A 15,729-nucleotide genomic window follows, 5' to 3' on the forward strand; every position below is an offset into this window, starting at 1 on the left:
CTTATTAAATATGTGAATAAATAAATGTAATTTAAATTAGTTACGGAATGAATTTGAAATAATAATAATTGAATTCATCAGCAACAGAACTTGGTCTTTGTTATAATATTTGTAATGATTAAATTTTTTTACGATATGGTACATTTAATTATATTAAGCAATTAAAAGTAATATTGTATTAAAATATAACAATGCTGTGATTTACGGAAAATAAAATTTAATATTCAATAAGTTATGCAATAATTATCTACAAGTTATTATTATTATTATTATTATTATTATTATTATTGTTTATGCTTTATAGCATTTAAAAATATATGTCATATATTACAGATCTTAAATTAATGACGGACCATTTAACTTATAATTGTAATTATTGTAATAATTATAAAGTGCTATACATAATTGAAGATATGTTATGCGGCAATAGTATTGGAAGTAATGAATGTGTAATACATAAATAAATTTTTGTATTAAAATGAAAATATATAGAAAGGGGAGGGGGTTGAAAAAATTGAGTCATACAATTTACTATTTCTTTTGAGTATTGAAATAATTATTTCATATATAAGATAAGTCTTAGTATGATAATAAAAACTGTGGGGCAAAATAGGCCGGCGAAAAAAAAGTTTATGGTCTGTATTATTTAAAAAAAAAAAGGGGGCGCCAAGTGAGCCACCTTAATCCCTATATTATAATAGACATGAAAAATATGTGAAGTCAAATTATACGTAACGTGATTGGTTAAAAACAAAAAAATATATGCAAATGACACGAAAATATTCATTAAAATAAATATATGAAAAACGACACGCGCGCTTGCGTGCGGACGTAAACTAGTAAATTTTACAAAAAGATTTTAATAGTAATTCGTTATTTCTTTAATTTTTTTTAGGCATTTGAAAAAAGTATATGGAAAAAAAATATGTGCTGCAGCAGGACGCAATCCTGTGGAAGCAACAGGAAAAATTTTTGTGCTTCTTATAGGGATGAAAAAAATTTTTTTTTCGAAATTTGATTTTTTTTTTAAATTTGATTTTTTTTCAAATTCTGAAATTTGATTACTGACATAAAAAATTCGTACATAAAACTTTTTTCTAATCTTTTTGATTTCACAGAAAAATTCCCATTGCTGTGACAGGATTTTGTCCTGTTGCTCCCATAGACTGTGTTCTGTTGCAGTGCCTATTTTTTTTTCCATGTAAAAATTATTTTTCGAAAATTTTTTATAGAAAATTTTTATTTGTAATATTTTTTTTTTATTCTTTTGCTAATTGTATTGCAAATGACATTTTTAGCTTAGCACACGTGGATAATAAAAATTTTTTGAGGTTACAAAAAATTCAACGGCAATAAAAAATTTTTCATATTTCGTTTTAAAAATATTTAGAAAATAGAAAATTTAACGTAATGACGATTAAAAATGTTTTCTTTTCCTCTCTATTCAAAATCACATAAAAATGTTTATCCTTTTAAAAATTACATTAAATGAAAAAAAATTTATTGTCAACTCATTTGAATAATCGTTCCTATGAAATAACGACAAAAAAAATTCACCCGCAACCGGCCCGATTTACCTCGACTACTCTGCTTTCTCCGACAAACGAAAAAAAAGCTAACCGACCCATTTTACCCCATTACCTTATTCAACATTAAACTCTTGATATTTAACCAGTTTCTATTTTCGTAGTCAACATCGTTTGATCAAACATGATCAGTTCAATTAATCCCTACACAGGTATTTATTTATTTGTTAAAGTTTTTTTACATACTGATGAATTATTTCTTTAGCATACATGAACGTTATTATTATTACATTTAAAAATTGATCATTACAGTGTTATTAATTACCGCATATAAGTGTGATATTTTCTTTATTTTACCGTCTATAAAATAAATGCACATATTTATCCCCCAATATATATATATATATGACTTACATTACATTCACATATAGTTCGTTATTTTATATCTGTAGTAAATAAATAATATTATTTACCGGATTTAATATTTTCCCTCATTTGTGTAAATATACATACTACAGTATAATAAACCATTTTATTTATTCATCATAATAGTAAATAAAACAACGAATGATAAAATACACAAAAGTGCTAAACAACTTTGGGGGAATCACTATATATATATATATATATATATATATATATATATATATATATATATATATATATATATATATATATATATATAGGTATGTATATATTGAATTACTTAATTATTATCTCACATCATTATATTATAATACAAATCATGTCAATGCGTATTGTGACACAGGCGCGTAATGGAGATAAATTTATTGCGAGAATATCACCCGCCTGATTAGATGTAGATAATTTTACACTATTATACAAAATAAGATATAAATCACAAATACTCTTGTCATGCAATGCGACAAATTCCATTCAATCAGGTAAGGAGCATATATATATATATATATATATATATATGTATGTATATATATATGCTGAGATAGATAATAATTGTCTAAAATTCTGAACGCACTGAAATGCACCACAATTTAAAGTAAAATGTCTTTTAAAAAGTTATTAGAGTTGATAATAATAATAATAACTATCATTATTATCACTAATCAGTCATCTTACAAAAGAGCCAGCATAAAGAAAAAGCAGTAGTAGTGCTAGTGTACAAGTTGCTGCCCCACTATTACTGGAATTCCCATGTTGCATTGCCGCTGGATGTTCTCCTGAAACATTAAGTTAATTTTTAAAACTATATATGTATATATATATTTGGATGAATAATTTAAAATATGGAAATTGTTTATAGTGGAGATAAAAATTTAATTATTGATAGTGACTTGTATATGACTCGCGCATGTAATTTTATACATTTTTAATTTTAATTATTGGAAATTTTTAGTTGGTTATAAATTTATGTAGATATTTGCACTGAAGATTGAATTAATTATAAATGTGAAAATTATTCCATTACTTAAATAATTGGGTAAGCTGAATAAATAATATCAGTAAATTTAACATCTTCTGATATTGATAGATTCAATACTTTGCTCGAAAATAGGTTTTAAAATTCAAATAATCAATTAATATAAGTGGCAGCTCGTGAATAATAAATTTTTATTAGTAAAATTTTATTAAATGTCACTTATTTTGAGGTAGAAATTTGGTTTTAAAGCGAGATTGAGGTTATGACGTCACAGAAAGCACTCAAGTCGGAATGACTGCTTTATGACATCTTTTTGAAGGCGTCCTCCAGAAGTCTTATGATGACTTCTTAAAGATGTTATTCTTAAGAACTCTTAATGAAGATTTCTTGAAGACTCCATAAATAAGACGTCAGTTTTGTGACGTCTAAATGTATTCATTTTTAAACTTCTTTATGAAGTCAAAATTAGGAGCTTCTTAAAGACGTCATAGTAAATTCTTATTTGCGAAGTCAGAAAATAGAAATCTTTGAGAACTCTTTTTAAAGAAGTCTTACTGAGCTCGCTAGGTGGTTCATTCGACATCTTGAGAACTTCTTAAAGACTTCTTTAAGATGTTGATGAGACGTCTAAATCATAAATAGGAACTCATTCAGAACTCATCAAGATGTCATTTTGCTATCTGGGGTATTTTTGGATCGAAATAAAATTTAATAATCCAGTACAGAAACAAGACGATTTTAGATTAGGGTTAATTTGGCTGCCCGAAGACTGATATCACCCGCAGTCTGAAATCGTGTTTAATCCTGAGTCACACACTATATTTTTCCTGATTACCTGCATCGTAACTTCAAGTTTCAGTGTCAGCAGTCAGTAAGAAACAAATTAATTTCAAGCCGATGATGTGGAGAACTGTCAGAGAATGAGAAATCTGTGATTTACAGTCATTTATTAGATTAGAAGTTAAAGATATCATTTTACTCAATTTTAGTAATTTTATTTGGTTGATTAAAACTGTCACTAAAATGAAATGAGTAAACTGAAGTGACAAGCAAACAAATGAGAGTAATAAGGCTGCAAATGAACATTAAATATAACTAACACCGGGCAGAAACAGTTGTGTTTCGTCCCAAGGGAAGAATGTACTGTATGCACGTATCTGTGAATTAGGAATTTGCTGGTAGTTGTTAGCAGCATCCACTTGAAATTAGCTTGTTTCGACTGGCCATAAAGACACTGAAACTTCAAGTATCGTTGCTGGTATTATGAAATAGTATATTACACACCAACGGAGGAAAGTAGGGCATTCCAACTCGTGTGTCGACTTGACTACCCAAGCCGAAGGCGAGGATAGCAAACACGCGGATTACGTCCAACCTTCCTCCATGGTGTGCATACAATTTTTCATCAGAATATTCAATGCAAAAAGATTCAGTGCAAAAATAAACATGGAAAACATCCAATGGAAAAATATTCATAAGTTATAATTACTACTTGAAATAAATCCGTGTTCAAAATTATCTATAACCGCCTTACTGAACGGTGTCCACTAATTTTCCAACATTATATTACATCACATTTGTTTAATTATTATTACATACAAAAATATTCTCTTTCACCAATCCAATTCTCCTTGAAATAACTTAATATTCATTTAATTTATCATCGTTATCTATAAAATATGGTGACTTAACTAGTAGCTCATAGGCCTGTACAACAAAAGCATGGCGAAAATATTTCCAAGAATTGCTATTTTGGATATTTTTGACGATTATTTTCATTTAGATATGGTTAAAAATGGATAATTTTTTCAATAGATATCATTGCATTGGATATTTTTCATGGATATTTTATGATGGATATTCTGACCGGTCACCATACAGTCGAGGAGGAAGTTGCGCATGCGTGCACTGATCTTTATACAGTCGAGTAGCCCTAATGAGCCTCGGGTTTATACTATCCCTGCTGAAAACATTACTCACCTCGACCGTAATGGCGCGAGGTTCGCCCAAGGTGCGTAAAGAACCATTACAGTTGGGTTGTGCGTGCGCGAAAATTGATACGAAAGTTGTGTCACTGTAGTTATAAATTTGTACCACACTTGTGATGCTATTTTAATAGCAGTAAGTACTTACTGCAATATTATTTTAGCACCACCATTTTTTTCCATCTAGACTTTATAGCAAATAGTTTTTTCAATTTAGGTTAGAGTTTCTTTTTAATAAAAGTTTTTTCTTATTCGTAGAAGTAGATGTTGGGTTTCAACTGAAAGCTTATGTGGACTAGATTTTTATAGTAGGTCGGAATATGAATCTTCAAATCTTAAATCACTAAAGTAAAAATCACCAATATAAAATTTCTATGGGTAATGCGATTACTCTGGTCGGTGATTTCTTTTCCTAATATTTCTGCTGGGTAATTTTAGTCAGTTATTTTCTATGAATTCCCTGTAAAGTATTTCATGTATTTAATTTTGATAAATTTACTAGATAAAAAAAATTAATTTATGATACAAATACTTTCCTACTTCCCTTCTCTACTAGGGGCTAAGAGAAAAATTTAGAACAACATGTTGACATTTATATTTTTGAAATAATTATTTATGGTCTTGTAGATGTTTTAATTAATTGAAAAAAGTATCTGTCACTAAACAATTGGCTTCATAAAAATTACTTTCTGTTAAAAACATCCTCTACAAAGTAAGCGCATTACTCAGTCAAGCAATCAATAAACCAACCATTCTAAGCCAAAATAATCTGATCTCATTACTTTTACTTTATTTTTAAAAAAATAAAATTATTTTACGAATATGCTACGGTGGTTCCGCGTTTGTAGCTCAACAAAAAGTCGTCTGGATTTTTTTTCCATCCGAAATTTGATCAAATACTTCCCAATCTTTAAAAGGGTCTAACCCTCTTTCTCCCTCTAAGCCTCGGGGGGTTTCTTTACCACAATTCTCATATTTTCCAAGAATGAATAAAAAAAATTTGACTTTTTTTTGAAACGTTATTATTTATTATTTCAATTTTTCGCAATATTGTTTACCATGTATAACCATCAGATGACAAGGAGGAGGACGATATGATGTATATAAACGTGACATGAAAACAGATGATACAAAAATATAAAATAAAGTATGTTTTCTCGAAAAACTTACCATCATATCTATTGCACATACACGTACAAAATATAATAAATAAAATTTTTTTATATACATTTCTAAAATAAAGAAAGTTCTGCGTTGTTTTACTTTTTTTATATACATCAAATATATTTGCATTTAATTTTATGTTAAGTTTTTACTCTAATGCATTATTTAATCATTTTTATATCATTTCTTCATATATATTTTTTTTATAAATAAAAACATAATTTAGGATATTATACTATTGTATATTATATATAAAGCTTTAGGTTATATGAACTGACTGCTTTTAGATTTATTCTAAAGAAAAAAAAAATTGTTTTTGTCTGTGGTTTTAACGAACTCGGCTGTATGATAAAAGATACGTTAAAATTAATAATAAATGTATCTAAAAGCTGATTTAATAAACGAAACATTTTATATGTACATATGTCGATAGCATTAAAAAATAACCTGCGTTGCATTGTATTTTAAAAGCATATATTTTAATTCTTGCTCATGTACTTTGATAAATTTAAACAAAAAATGTATTAAGGGATAATTAAAAAAAGTTTGAAAAATTTATAAACGCATGAGTAAAATGGTTATGATATATTTGAAAGAGTTGAATGAAATTTATTAAAAATGAGACTGAAGATTTAAATCTTCCAATTTTATAATTGTTTTATTCAATTATGGCGGGGTATGTCTCAAACAATTTATTAAAAGTAATTTTTTGATTCATTAAAACAATTATCCAATTTGATGAGAGAATTACAACCGAATTTACTATTGATTTATGTAAATATTAAACCTCAAATTTGTATGTCTGTTGTATTCAATGTTCCAAAAAAAATGACCGCAAATTTTACTTAATGATGTCAATTTTTAATGTAATATATCACGTTACTAATTTCAAAAGGACACATTACGAATCGTTTTGGTGAATTGTTTTAAAGCTCAAAATTGAATAAAAATTTTTGAAAGTTAAAAGGGTGTACAGCTCGTCATACACTTTAAGCTTTCGAATTTTTGAACTTCCCGCTATGAAAATTGAAAATTTTAAAAAATAAAGGAAGTTAGTGGTTTCGCTCCGATTTTCTAAAACAACATTTTCATAAAATCTCGATGTTTTGAGGTCCTTGGAAGCTATTTTGACTATTTCCGGTGTAATCTTTTTTCTCCGACGATATCTTCAGACAGAATCAATCAATTTGACCATTCTTGGCGGCAATCGTAAAGGCTTATCAAGACTTAGAACTGATTGGATTTTAGAACTGATTTTTTTTCAAGTTTCTGTTGCGAAATTCGTAAATCGCTTGACCGATTTATTTCTGTTATTGGGTCTCTTTTAACTATAGGTCATATCATCGGGCAATGTATGGGTTTCGAGCTAATAAAACCGAGCAGTGTGAAAAATAAGACACACCGTATTAAAACGCTCACAAAAAATTTTTAACGTTGTACGGTTAATGCTAAATTTAACACAAAATTTTCAACTATGTAGTGCCTCGGATGAAAAGTGTGCAATAGTGAGTTTAAAATGGGTCGAAGTTCAATGAAAGAGTAAATTCCGATAATTATAATGCTATAAGACAGCTATCAATCGTCATTTATTGAGTTAGTTTATGTATAGATACTGAAACAGACGATAAACTGTGTAGGAAGTAAAATTAAATGAGGAAAAAGATGAGAGAGGGTTGCGCAAGGGCACTAATGAAAATCAACGATGCGACGAGGAATTGAGAGATGAGAACGAATAGCTTGGGAATTCACCTACCATTAAGTACGTGTACTAGGACACTGGCTGACTCTGCTGTAGAAGGAGCGCAGGTGTAATTGCCAGAATCTGTTGGGAGTGCCCGAGAAATCAACAGACGCGATGTCCTGGTTTGTTTCTCTGTCACGACACTGATTCCTCCTCGTTGACTGTAGTTTATCACATGCTCACCTCTGTACCTTTAATTTACAAAGTGATACTTGTTTTTATATTATATAACATTTATTGCTGTTTTTTTAACTCTTGGAATTAAGAGTAATTTATTAAATTACTCAACTATTTTGTTTGAGTTTTATTGTTCATTAGGGTGAACTGACTAGTCTCCAGACTCTGTACAAATTAGACTTTGAATTTTTTTTGTGCACACATCGCGTCACTAATTCCAGAAGGACTTGTATATTTATACGCCCTTTTGGCTTTCGTCACTGTTTAAGACCAAAAGGGCGTAAAATTTTTTTTGAATTGCTAGTCATATTGTAGACATACTCTAAAGCTGGAAATTGAAAAAAAAATTTTTTTAAAGCCAAAAGACCATATAATTTAAGCTATATCTTCCCCTTTTTAGATAAACCTCGTAACTACTTTTTTTTCATAATTAAAATTATGAGTGAAAAACATTCTTTAGTACTGCTATAGCATAAAAAAAGCTTCAAATTTTTATAATTATAACAGAATGTTCGAGAGATTTTTGAATTTTGATATTTCCATTGAGGAACGTGTAACAGAATAGATGTTTCGACCGATTTCTAAAAAAATTCTAATTTTGCAGTTACGAGGTTTACCCAGAAAGGGTACGATATGCTCTTTTGACTTTCAATTTTTTTTTCAAATTATAATTATGAATTTTCATATCACATGGAAAAATTTAATATCGATACTGCCATTCTAATATGCCCTATCCCAGATTTGGGAAATTTTTCAGGAGACGGTAAAACGTTTCACTGTCGGCAAAGAAAAATTATTTGTATTATGTTTACATTGGTATAACCTACAAATTTATTTTCATGTTTTCATAAAATACAGGCAGTAGTGAATAAATAATTTTGAATTATATGCCGTAAGAAGAGTCAAAAATTATGCATCATTACCTTCTTACTCATGTCGTTAATTGCTTCCTTAAAATTAATTTAAAATCAAAAATGTTAAGCGTGACTAAACCTATACGAATATGGGATATGACATATTGGAATGCGCGGAAGTCTGCGTGTGGGATACGACATATTAGAATATTTTTTTAAAAATACTAAATAAACAATTTGACCTCTAAAATTTTGACATAAGCTTCACATTGTTACAATGGCTCCATTTTTCAAAAAAAGTTAAAATGTCAAATTTTGTGGGATAGGGCATATTAGAATGGCAGTATCGATATACTCTATAGAAAACATTATTTATGTAACGCAAAAAAAATTACTACGCAATATAGGAAAACTATGCAATATAGGAAACTACTTTTTTATCTCCGTTAAAACAAAATATAATTTGGGCAAAATCACGATCTTCAAAAAAATATTGTTGTTCCTATTGAAAAGTTATATTCCGTATCCAAAAATTTAAAATTTTAGCATAATGCTAAACAATTGACTTTCCCTTTCATTTAGCGTTCCCTAATTTTACTTAAATTTTTTTTTCGATTACGATGAATGGTATATTGATGAAAAATCGATTTAAATTGAATTGAAGTACATGATAGCGCTGCAGTTTAAGATTCTATTTGAACCCGATATGGATTAACCTTTACTCTCTGAACCTCAGTAGTTTAATCCATAATGTAATATGAGACTAATCTATGCTACATCATAAACGAAAAAGGTTACCTACGTCTAACCTCAACTGTCAATAGGTCAATAATAGGAATTGATATTGCAACTAAATATTCATGAAAAAATGCCCGGACTGACAAATAATTTTCATGAATATGATCATTCAGTAATATTCAGTTTTTTGTTGCCTAGAAAAATAATTTTTTGCAGAATATATTATATTGCTATTCTTTCCTTTTTTTTATCTGACTTGAGTTAATCTAGAAATTTTTTCAAAGTAATTATTGAATTTGATTTTTTACAATAAATTATAAAAACAAAATCGTAACAGTAGATTATATATTTTGTATAATGGATAATACGTTAAAATATCAAATGTATATTTACGGCAGTACTGTTCTTAATTAGATAAAAAGTTTATTTGAAAAAAACATTAGTTTGTTTATATAATTATATGAATACGACACTGCTATAGGATATAGGAGACATGATGATAAAGTGAAGTAATTAAAAGGTAAGAGAAGAAAAAAAAAGTTACCAGTAGATAAAAGATGGTGGTTCGGGTGTCTGTAGTACGATGCAAGTAAGATTTATATCACTTCCACTTTTGATGTATAGCTCGGAATTTCCAGCAATTTTTGCTTTTGACACTAGAAAAACATAAAAGTAAAAAATATGTTATTGCTACGTAAAACAAAATTTTTTTTTCTTCGTTATTTATTTATTTTTATTTCAAGAAATTGATGTTTGCAATTAAATTGACGGACTTATTGTATATTTTTTAAGGACGTTGATGCATGACCGTCGTGACTGTTAATATTTAACATGAAAATTTGACACAAATTGTTTTCAACACAGCTACATGTAAATTTTAATCTTGGTGTACTTGAGTTGATGAAAAACCATTTTTTTTCTTACAATTTAAGGAATGAAAATGCATACAAACTTAAAAATACATTTTTTTCCGTTAGTGCATTCACATAGCTTTTACACGCTGAAAAAAAATGCTGAATATTACTATCTTGAGATAGGGAAAGATTACCATCTGTATGTGATAATCATTATCATGCTTTTATGTTAACTATTCGTTTCTCGAATAGTAATATTTACACGCTGAAAAAAGTGGTAATATTTTCCATCTTAACGAAGTAATTATTCCCATCCTTACATTTTAGAGATTCTCATTTTTTTTTAATTTTCCTATTGGAGATGGTAAGCATTCTTATCTAGATGGTAACTATTACTATCGAAGATGGTAACTATTCTTATCCATGATGATATTCATTACTATCTTAGATGGCAAAATTACGAGAATTTTCAGACATAAGGAATATTACTTATCTAGATGGCAACTATTACCATCGTCAATAGTAATTATTACTATACGAGAAACGAATAGTTAACATAAAAGCACCTATACAAAAAAATATAAGGTACCAGCGGGTAATAAGGCCTAGCTAAGGGAGATTTTGAATAGAATCGAAAATATTGCATTTAATTATCGAAATATATCATTAATCTTTATTTCAATACATTACCCATAAAATGTAATGAAGTAATGGTAATTTTTACCATAAACAAACAAACAATTATACTTTTACAAAAACCATACGAATAGGCCTTATTTTACTACGGTAGGATAATAAGGCCTACGGGTTAAACAAACTGGAATAGTTTAACTATACTTAATAAAATTGGTTTTAGAGGTGAATCATCACTTAAATTTAGCAACAATACTTTTTAAGAGTCAGAAGACTAAACTGTTTTTTATGATTTCTTTTGCGCTATGACAGCATATGACGGGTAATGAAATACAAAAGACAGGGAACGTGGTATCGGGGCTCTATAAATTTGTCGAAACATCTCTACGCAAGACCTTTCTACTAGAGTAGCCTTTAGCGAAGGCAGTTATTTTAAATATCATTTCTGTCACTTAGGCCTTATTACTCGTGGGTACCTTATATAGATAGATAGATAGATAGATAATAAATTTTATTCGACCATGAGATCTTGATCTCCTGTGGCCGTTCAAAAACAAAATATTTACATTAGTTTTGCATATATAATTACAGTATTTGATCATACAAAACAAAAAGTAACTATTATAATAATAAAGGTTAAACTGAAAATGACTCTAGATATAATCTTAAAAATAGTACAAATAGTAAAAATAGTAAAAATTGTAGAAATAGTATATATGACATATATGCATCAATGCATTGGCTACATATATTATTTATATATTTTTTTGTGCGGGCATTATAATAATTATCACATGCAGATGGTAATCATTTCCTATCACAAGATGGTGATAGGATTTATTTTTTCAGTGTGCACTATCGCCGATAGTAATAGCTATCATCAAGATAGTAATATTTCTTATGTCTGAAAAATTTTTGAATTTTGCCTTCTGAGATAGTAATGATTATCTTCCCGGATAATTATGCTTACCATTTTCGATAGGAAAAGTTAACATAAAAGAACGAGAATCATTAAAATGTAAAGATGAATAGTTACTTCGTTAAAATGGTAAGTATTACCACTTTTGTTTCAGTGTGTATAGCTTTCATAAATAAAATTTCTTAGATAATTAACTTACAATGATAATAACCGAATCGAAGCAAAATTTCTCAACGCGAGTATTTTATTTTTAGAAGAAGAACGTTCCAACACTGTTTTTAAATTATCTGGTTTTATGTTTCCATTTGAATTTCTGTAGTGATATCCTTCGATATTGACATCTTAGTAACCGTGGTATAGCTTTTTTTCTTAGTTTAGATCTCAATGATACCTATCAACCTACTTTTCCTTTATATGATGTGTATATATTGGCGTAAAATACAAATGTAACGAGAAAAAATAAAATACGTGATTCCCGTATTTGTTTATTGGATTTTGAAAAACATGAGCTTCGAGAGCGAGAAACGAGCTTAAAAAAAATATCCTCAATCGTGTTGTGAATGAATATGGATTATAATATAATTATTATCGATTCTAATTTTGTTTTAGAAAGAGCGTAAATCAAGATAAAACTAACCTCGTTATAAGACCTTTTCCCTCAATTTATTAAAAATTGTGCGGAACGCTTCATTCAAAAGTTGCTTCTTTTGCATTCGCGTCCAACCCTCGTTATAAGACTTACTTAAAGAGACCACAATGCAGCAAATCTATATCTATATCTTTTACAAAACATCGATAGTTTTATAGCGAGATTCAGACGCAGAATGAATGAACAATGTTAAGGGAGAACCTGAATTCTTAAAATTTTGCTCCTTCACAAATCTCTTTCTGTTATAACCACAGGTCCATTTAAGTTGCAGTCACTGGAATAGTCTTGAATTCGTAATAAGTATAGTTTAAACTATTTTAGTTGAGAGTCAAAACTGGTGAAAAAAATTTTTTATTATGTATATATTAAAGTGTGTGTACAGTAAATAAATACTTTTCATCGGCTTTAATTCTCAATTCCAATAATTCACATTATTATATTCATTACGAATTCAAGACTAATCTTGTGACTGCAGTTTGAATGGATCTGGTTGCAACAGCAATAATCTGTGGCTCCTAAAGGACTGATCTTGTAAATACTACAGGGTTTTTCTGTAGCAACAGGGCCATGTCCTGTTGCAGCAACAGTTCTTTTTTTCCGTGTTTTTAGTCTTATAACAAAGTTAGTAAACTTTCATAAAGTCCGATACATTATTTAATAAAATTTCTTTACAAAATCTCTTTTGGTAATTTAAAAACTACTAACCCGTGATGGGAAAATACGAATGAATATTCAAAAGTAGTAAAAAAAATAATTTTATGAAAAACCTGTAAAATAAAACTCTAGATTCATGTCAGCTCTCGTTCACTTTAAAAACACGTGTTATCAAGTTTGTTATTTTTTTTTCACAAAATACATGGGCTTAAATGGTGACACGCTAAAAGTCTGTTAAAAGTTCCTACCATTTAATCCCATGTATTTAAAAGAAATCATACCTTGACTGTCAATTAACACAATTATTATATGAAAAATAGTTTTAATTGTAATTTAAACTTTAAACTAATAAATCCTAATCTGAAGCACTAGTTGCATGAACGTCCTTACAGTTTAATTTCGGTGAACAATAAAATATAGTAATAGTTTCATATATATTAATGTACATGTATAAATGAATACTCACCGACGACATTTAATTTATAAGCTTGACTTATTTTCGGTTCTGTTGAAACTTGGCATTCGTATGTCCCACTGTCACGGACTTGCGGTGATGTTATCTTAAGTGTCCATTCATCACTTCCATCGCTGTGCATCGCTTGAAACCTTTGGTCATTAGTGTACGTCAAAATTCCGACTGTCAGAATATGAAGATCTCGTTTACGGATCCACGAGACCTACGGTACATTCAATTTAAACGAAAAAATTTAATATTATTTACACTTATATTTAAATATATATATCCAATTTAAAATAAAAAAAGAAAAAACTCACAGCACGATCACCAAGATTGCGAACCCTGCAATATAAGTAAGCAGATTGCCCGACTGTTGTTGTTGTTTCTCTTTTGGTCGTGTTGTCAAAGTAGGGTTGACTGAAAGGTTGCTCCCAGTAGGAAGATGGATGGTGCTCTATCACTGAACCGCCATTACCACTTTTAGCTGCGCAACCTGTCAAATAAAGTTTACAACTATAGTTTTGTTTCATTTAGTTTTTATCTAATTCTTGATCTAATTATCATTTAATGTCATCTAACATTAGTCTCTTTGTTTGTTATTTGGAAATACAAGTGATCGTGTGTGGTCAGTACTCAGTGGTAATTTTTTAGGCACCTGTGTATGCAACTGTAACGATAAATTTATAATAATTATGAGAAATGAGTAATGAGGAATGAGTAATGAGTAACAAGTAACAAGTATTATTTATTGTTGCTATTGTAGAATTTGTAGGTAATATATCAACATGTATAGCGAAAAGTTGTGTTGAGAAATCTGATATATAATAGATTGGTAAAATGTACATGGACATACGGTGATGTTTAGTCACGTTTACGTGACATTGACAAATAGTGCTTCACACGTACTTATAAAATCAATATTTGGTTAGAAAGAAAAACGAAAATGACGTAAACATGATACATTAGTTCGGATACTTTTTTATACCAACAGCTTGATAACTTTCATCTGCCAGAGTGATATTGTCTTTGTGAAAAAAAAGTTTTTTGTTACAGTTGAATACCAGCCATAAGCCTGCCCTTCATAAGCCTCTTCCCCGAATCGGCAGGTACTGAGTCCAAAACAGCTTCCCCACTTAACCACTTTTTTGAGTTTCGTACCAGACATCCCGTTATAAGCCTCCGTTAAAATTCTCTAAATTATAAACTAACAATAGGAACAAAATATCAAAATTAATGATGAAAATTTACTATCGATCTTTCGCGGATAATAATTTAATAAATATTAAGTAAAATATTATTTATTGTTGATAATTGTAATGATTAATTACAATTAAAGCTTCTGTTACAATTTAAAAGTTTTATTGAGCATTATGTTGATCAATAACAATTATTATTATTATTACTGTAATTAATACCGTTGTCATTATAATTTTTTCCATTAAAATTATTATTAGTGTAAAAAGATAAGTATTTATTTTAGCGCCATAAGCACTAGAAAAATCGGGATACTGACGTATGTAACAAAACGTAAATATGACGTTTAAAATGATATTAAATAAAACAGGCTTATATCGAGTAGTCGAGAACAAAACTAGACGCAAGGTAGTGAAGAGACTGGAATTTCAATAAAATTTTCCCCTACGTTCCCAAGACTAGGCTTATGACGGGTAATCGGCGGTAGTTTCATTCAAAAAAGGAAGAGTAAATATGATTTAAAATTAATATAAGCTACCGTTAGGAGGGGGGGGGGGGGGTAATGAAAATTAAAATACATGTAGATCGACTAAAAATACTCTTACTGAAGAAGAATGTAATATTTAGATTAGTACTTTGTTATGTTAACACTCCCAGAAAAGTGTATCCAAAAATACAAATATAAAATTTACATAATAAAATTTTTAGTATTCGTCTACACAGTTGTAAATTATTAATTACTTTTTCCACTACATGAATGTCCTTATAAGCTATTGGTTTGCTAA

General features: G+C 28.9%; 1 protein-coding gene across 1 annotated transcript in view; it reads right to left on the reverse strand.

Moving 5' to 3' along the window:
- Window positions 1–2,528: 2,528 nt before the first annotated feature.
- Window positions 2,529–15,729, reverse strand: part of LOC103575048 (hemicentin-1) — a 44,577-nt gene continuing 31,376 nt past the window's right edge. Inside the window, exons 2-6 of the mRNA XM_014444968.2 lie at window positions 14,068–14,243; window positions 13,760–13,970; window positions 10,129–10,240; window positions 7,828–8,006; window positions 2,529–2,725 (exon numbers count right to left, since the gene is read on the reverse strand). Of these exons, the coding sequence (XP_014300454.1) occupies window positions 2,616–2,725; window positions 7,828–8,006; window positions 10,129–10,240; window positions 13,760–13,970; window positions 14,068–14,243 (788 nt within the window). The 3' untranslated portion in view covers window positions 2,529–2,615. The remainder of the gene's footprint in view (window positions 2,726–7,827; window positions 8,007–10,128; window positions 10,241–13,759; window positions 13,971–14,067; window positions 14,244–15,729) is intronic.

Source organism: Microplitis demolitor, chromosome 1 (genome assembly GCF_026212275.2).
Source record: "Microplitis demolitor isolate Queensland-Clemson2020A chromosome 1, iyMicDemo2.1a, whole genome shotgun sequence".
Classification (NCBI taxonomy): Eukaryota; Metazoa; Arthropoda; class Insecta; order Hymenoptera; family Braconidae; genus Microplitis; species Microplitis demolitor.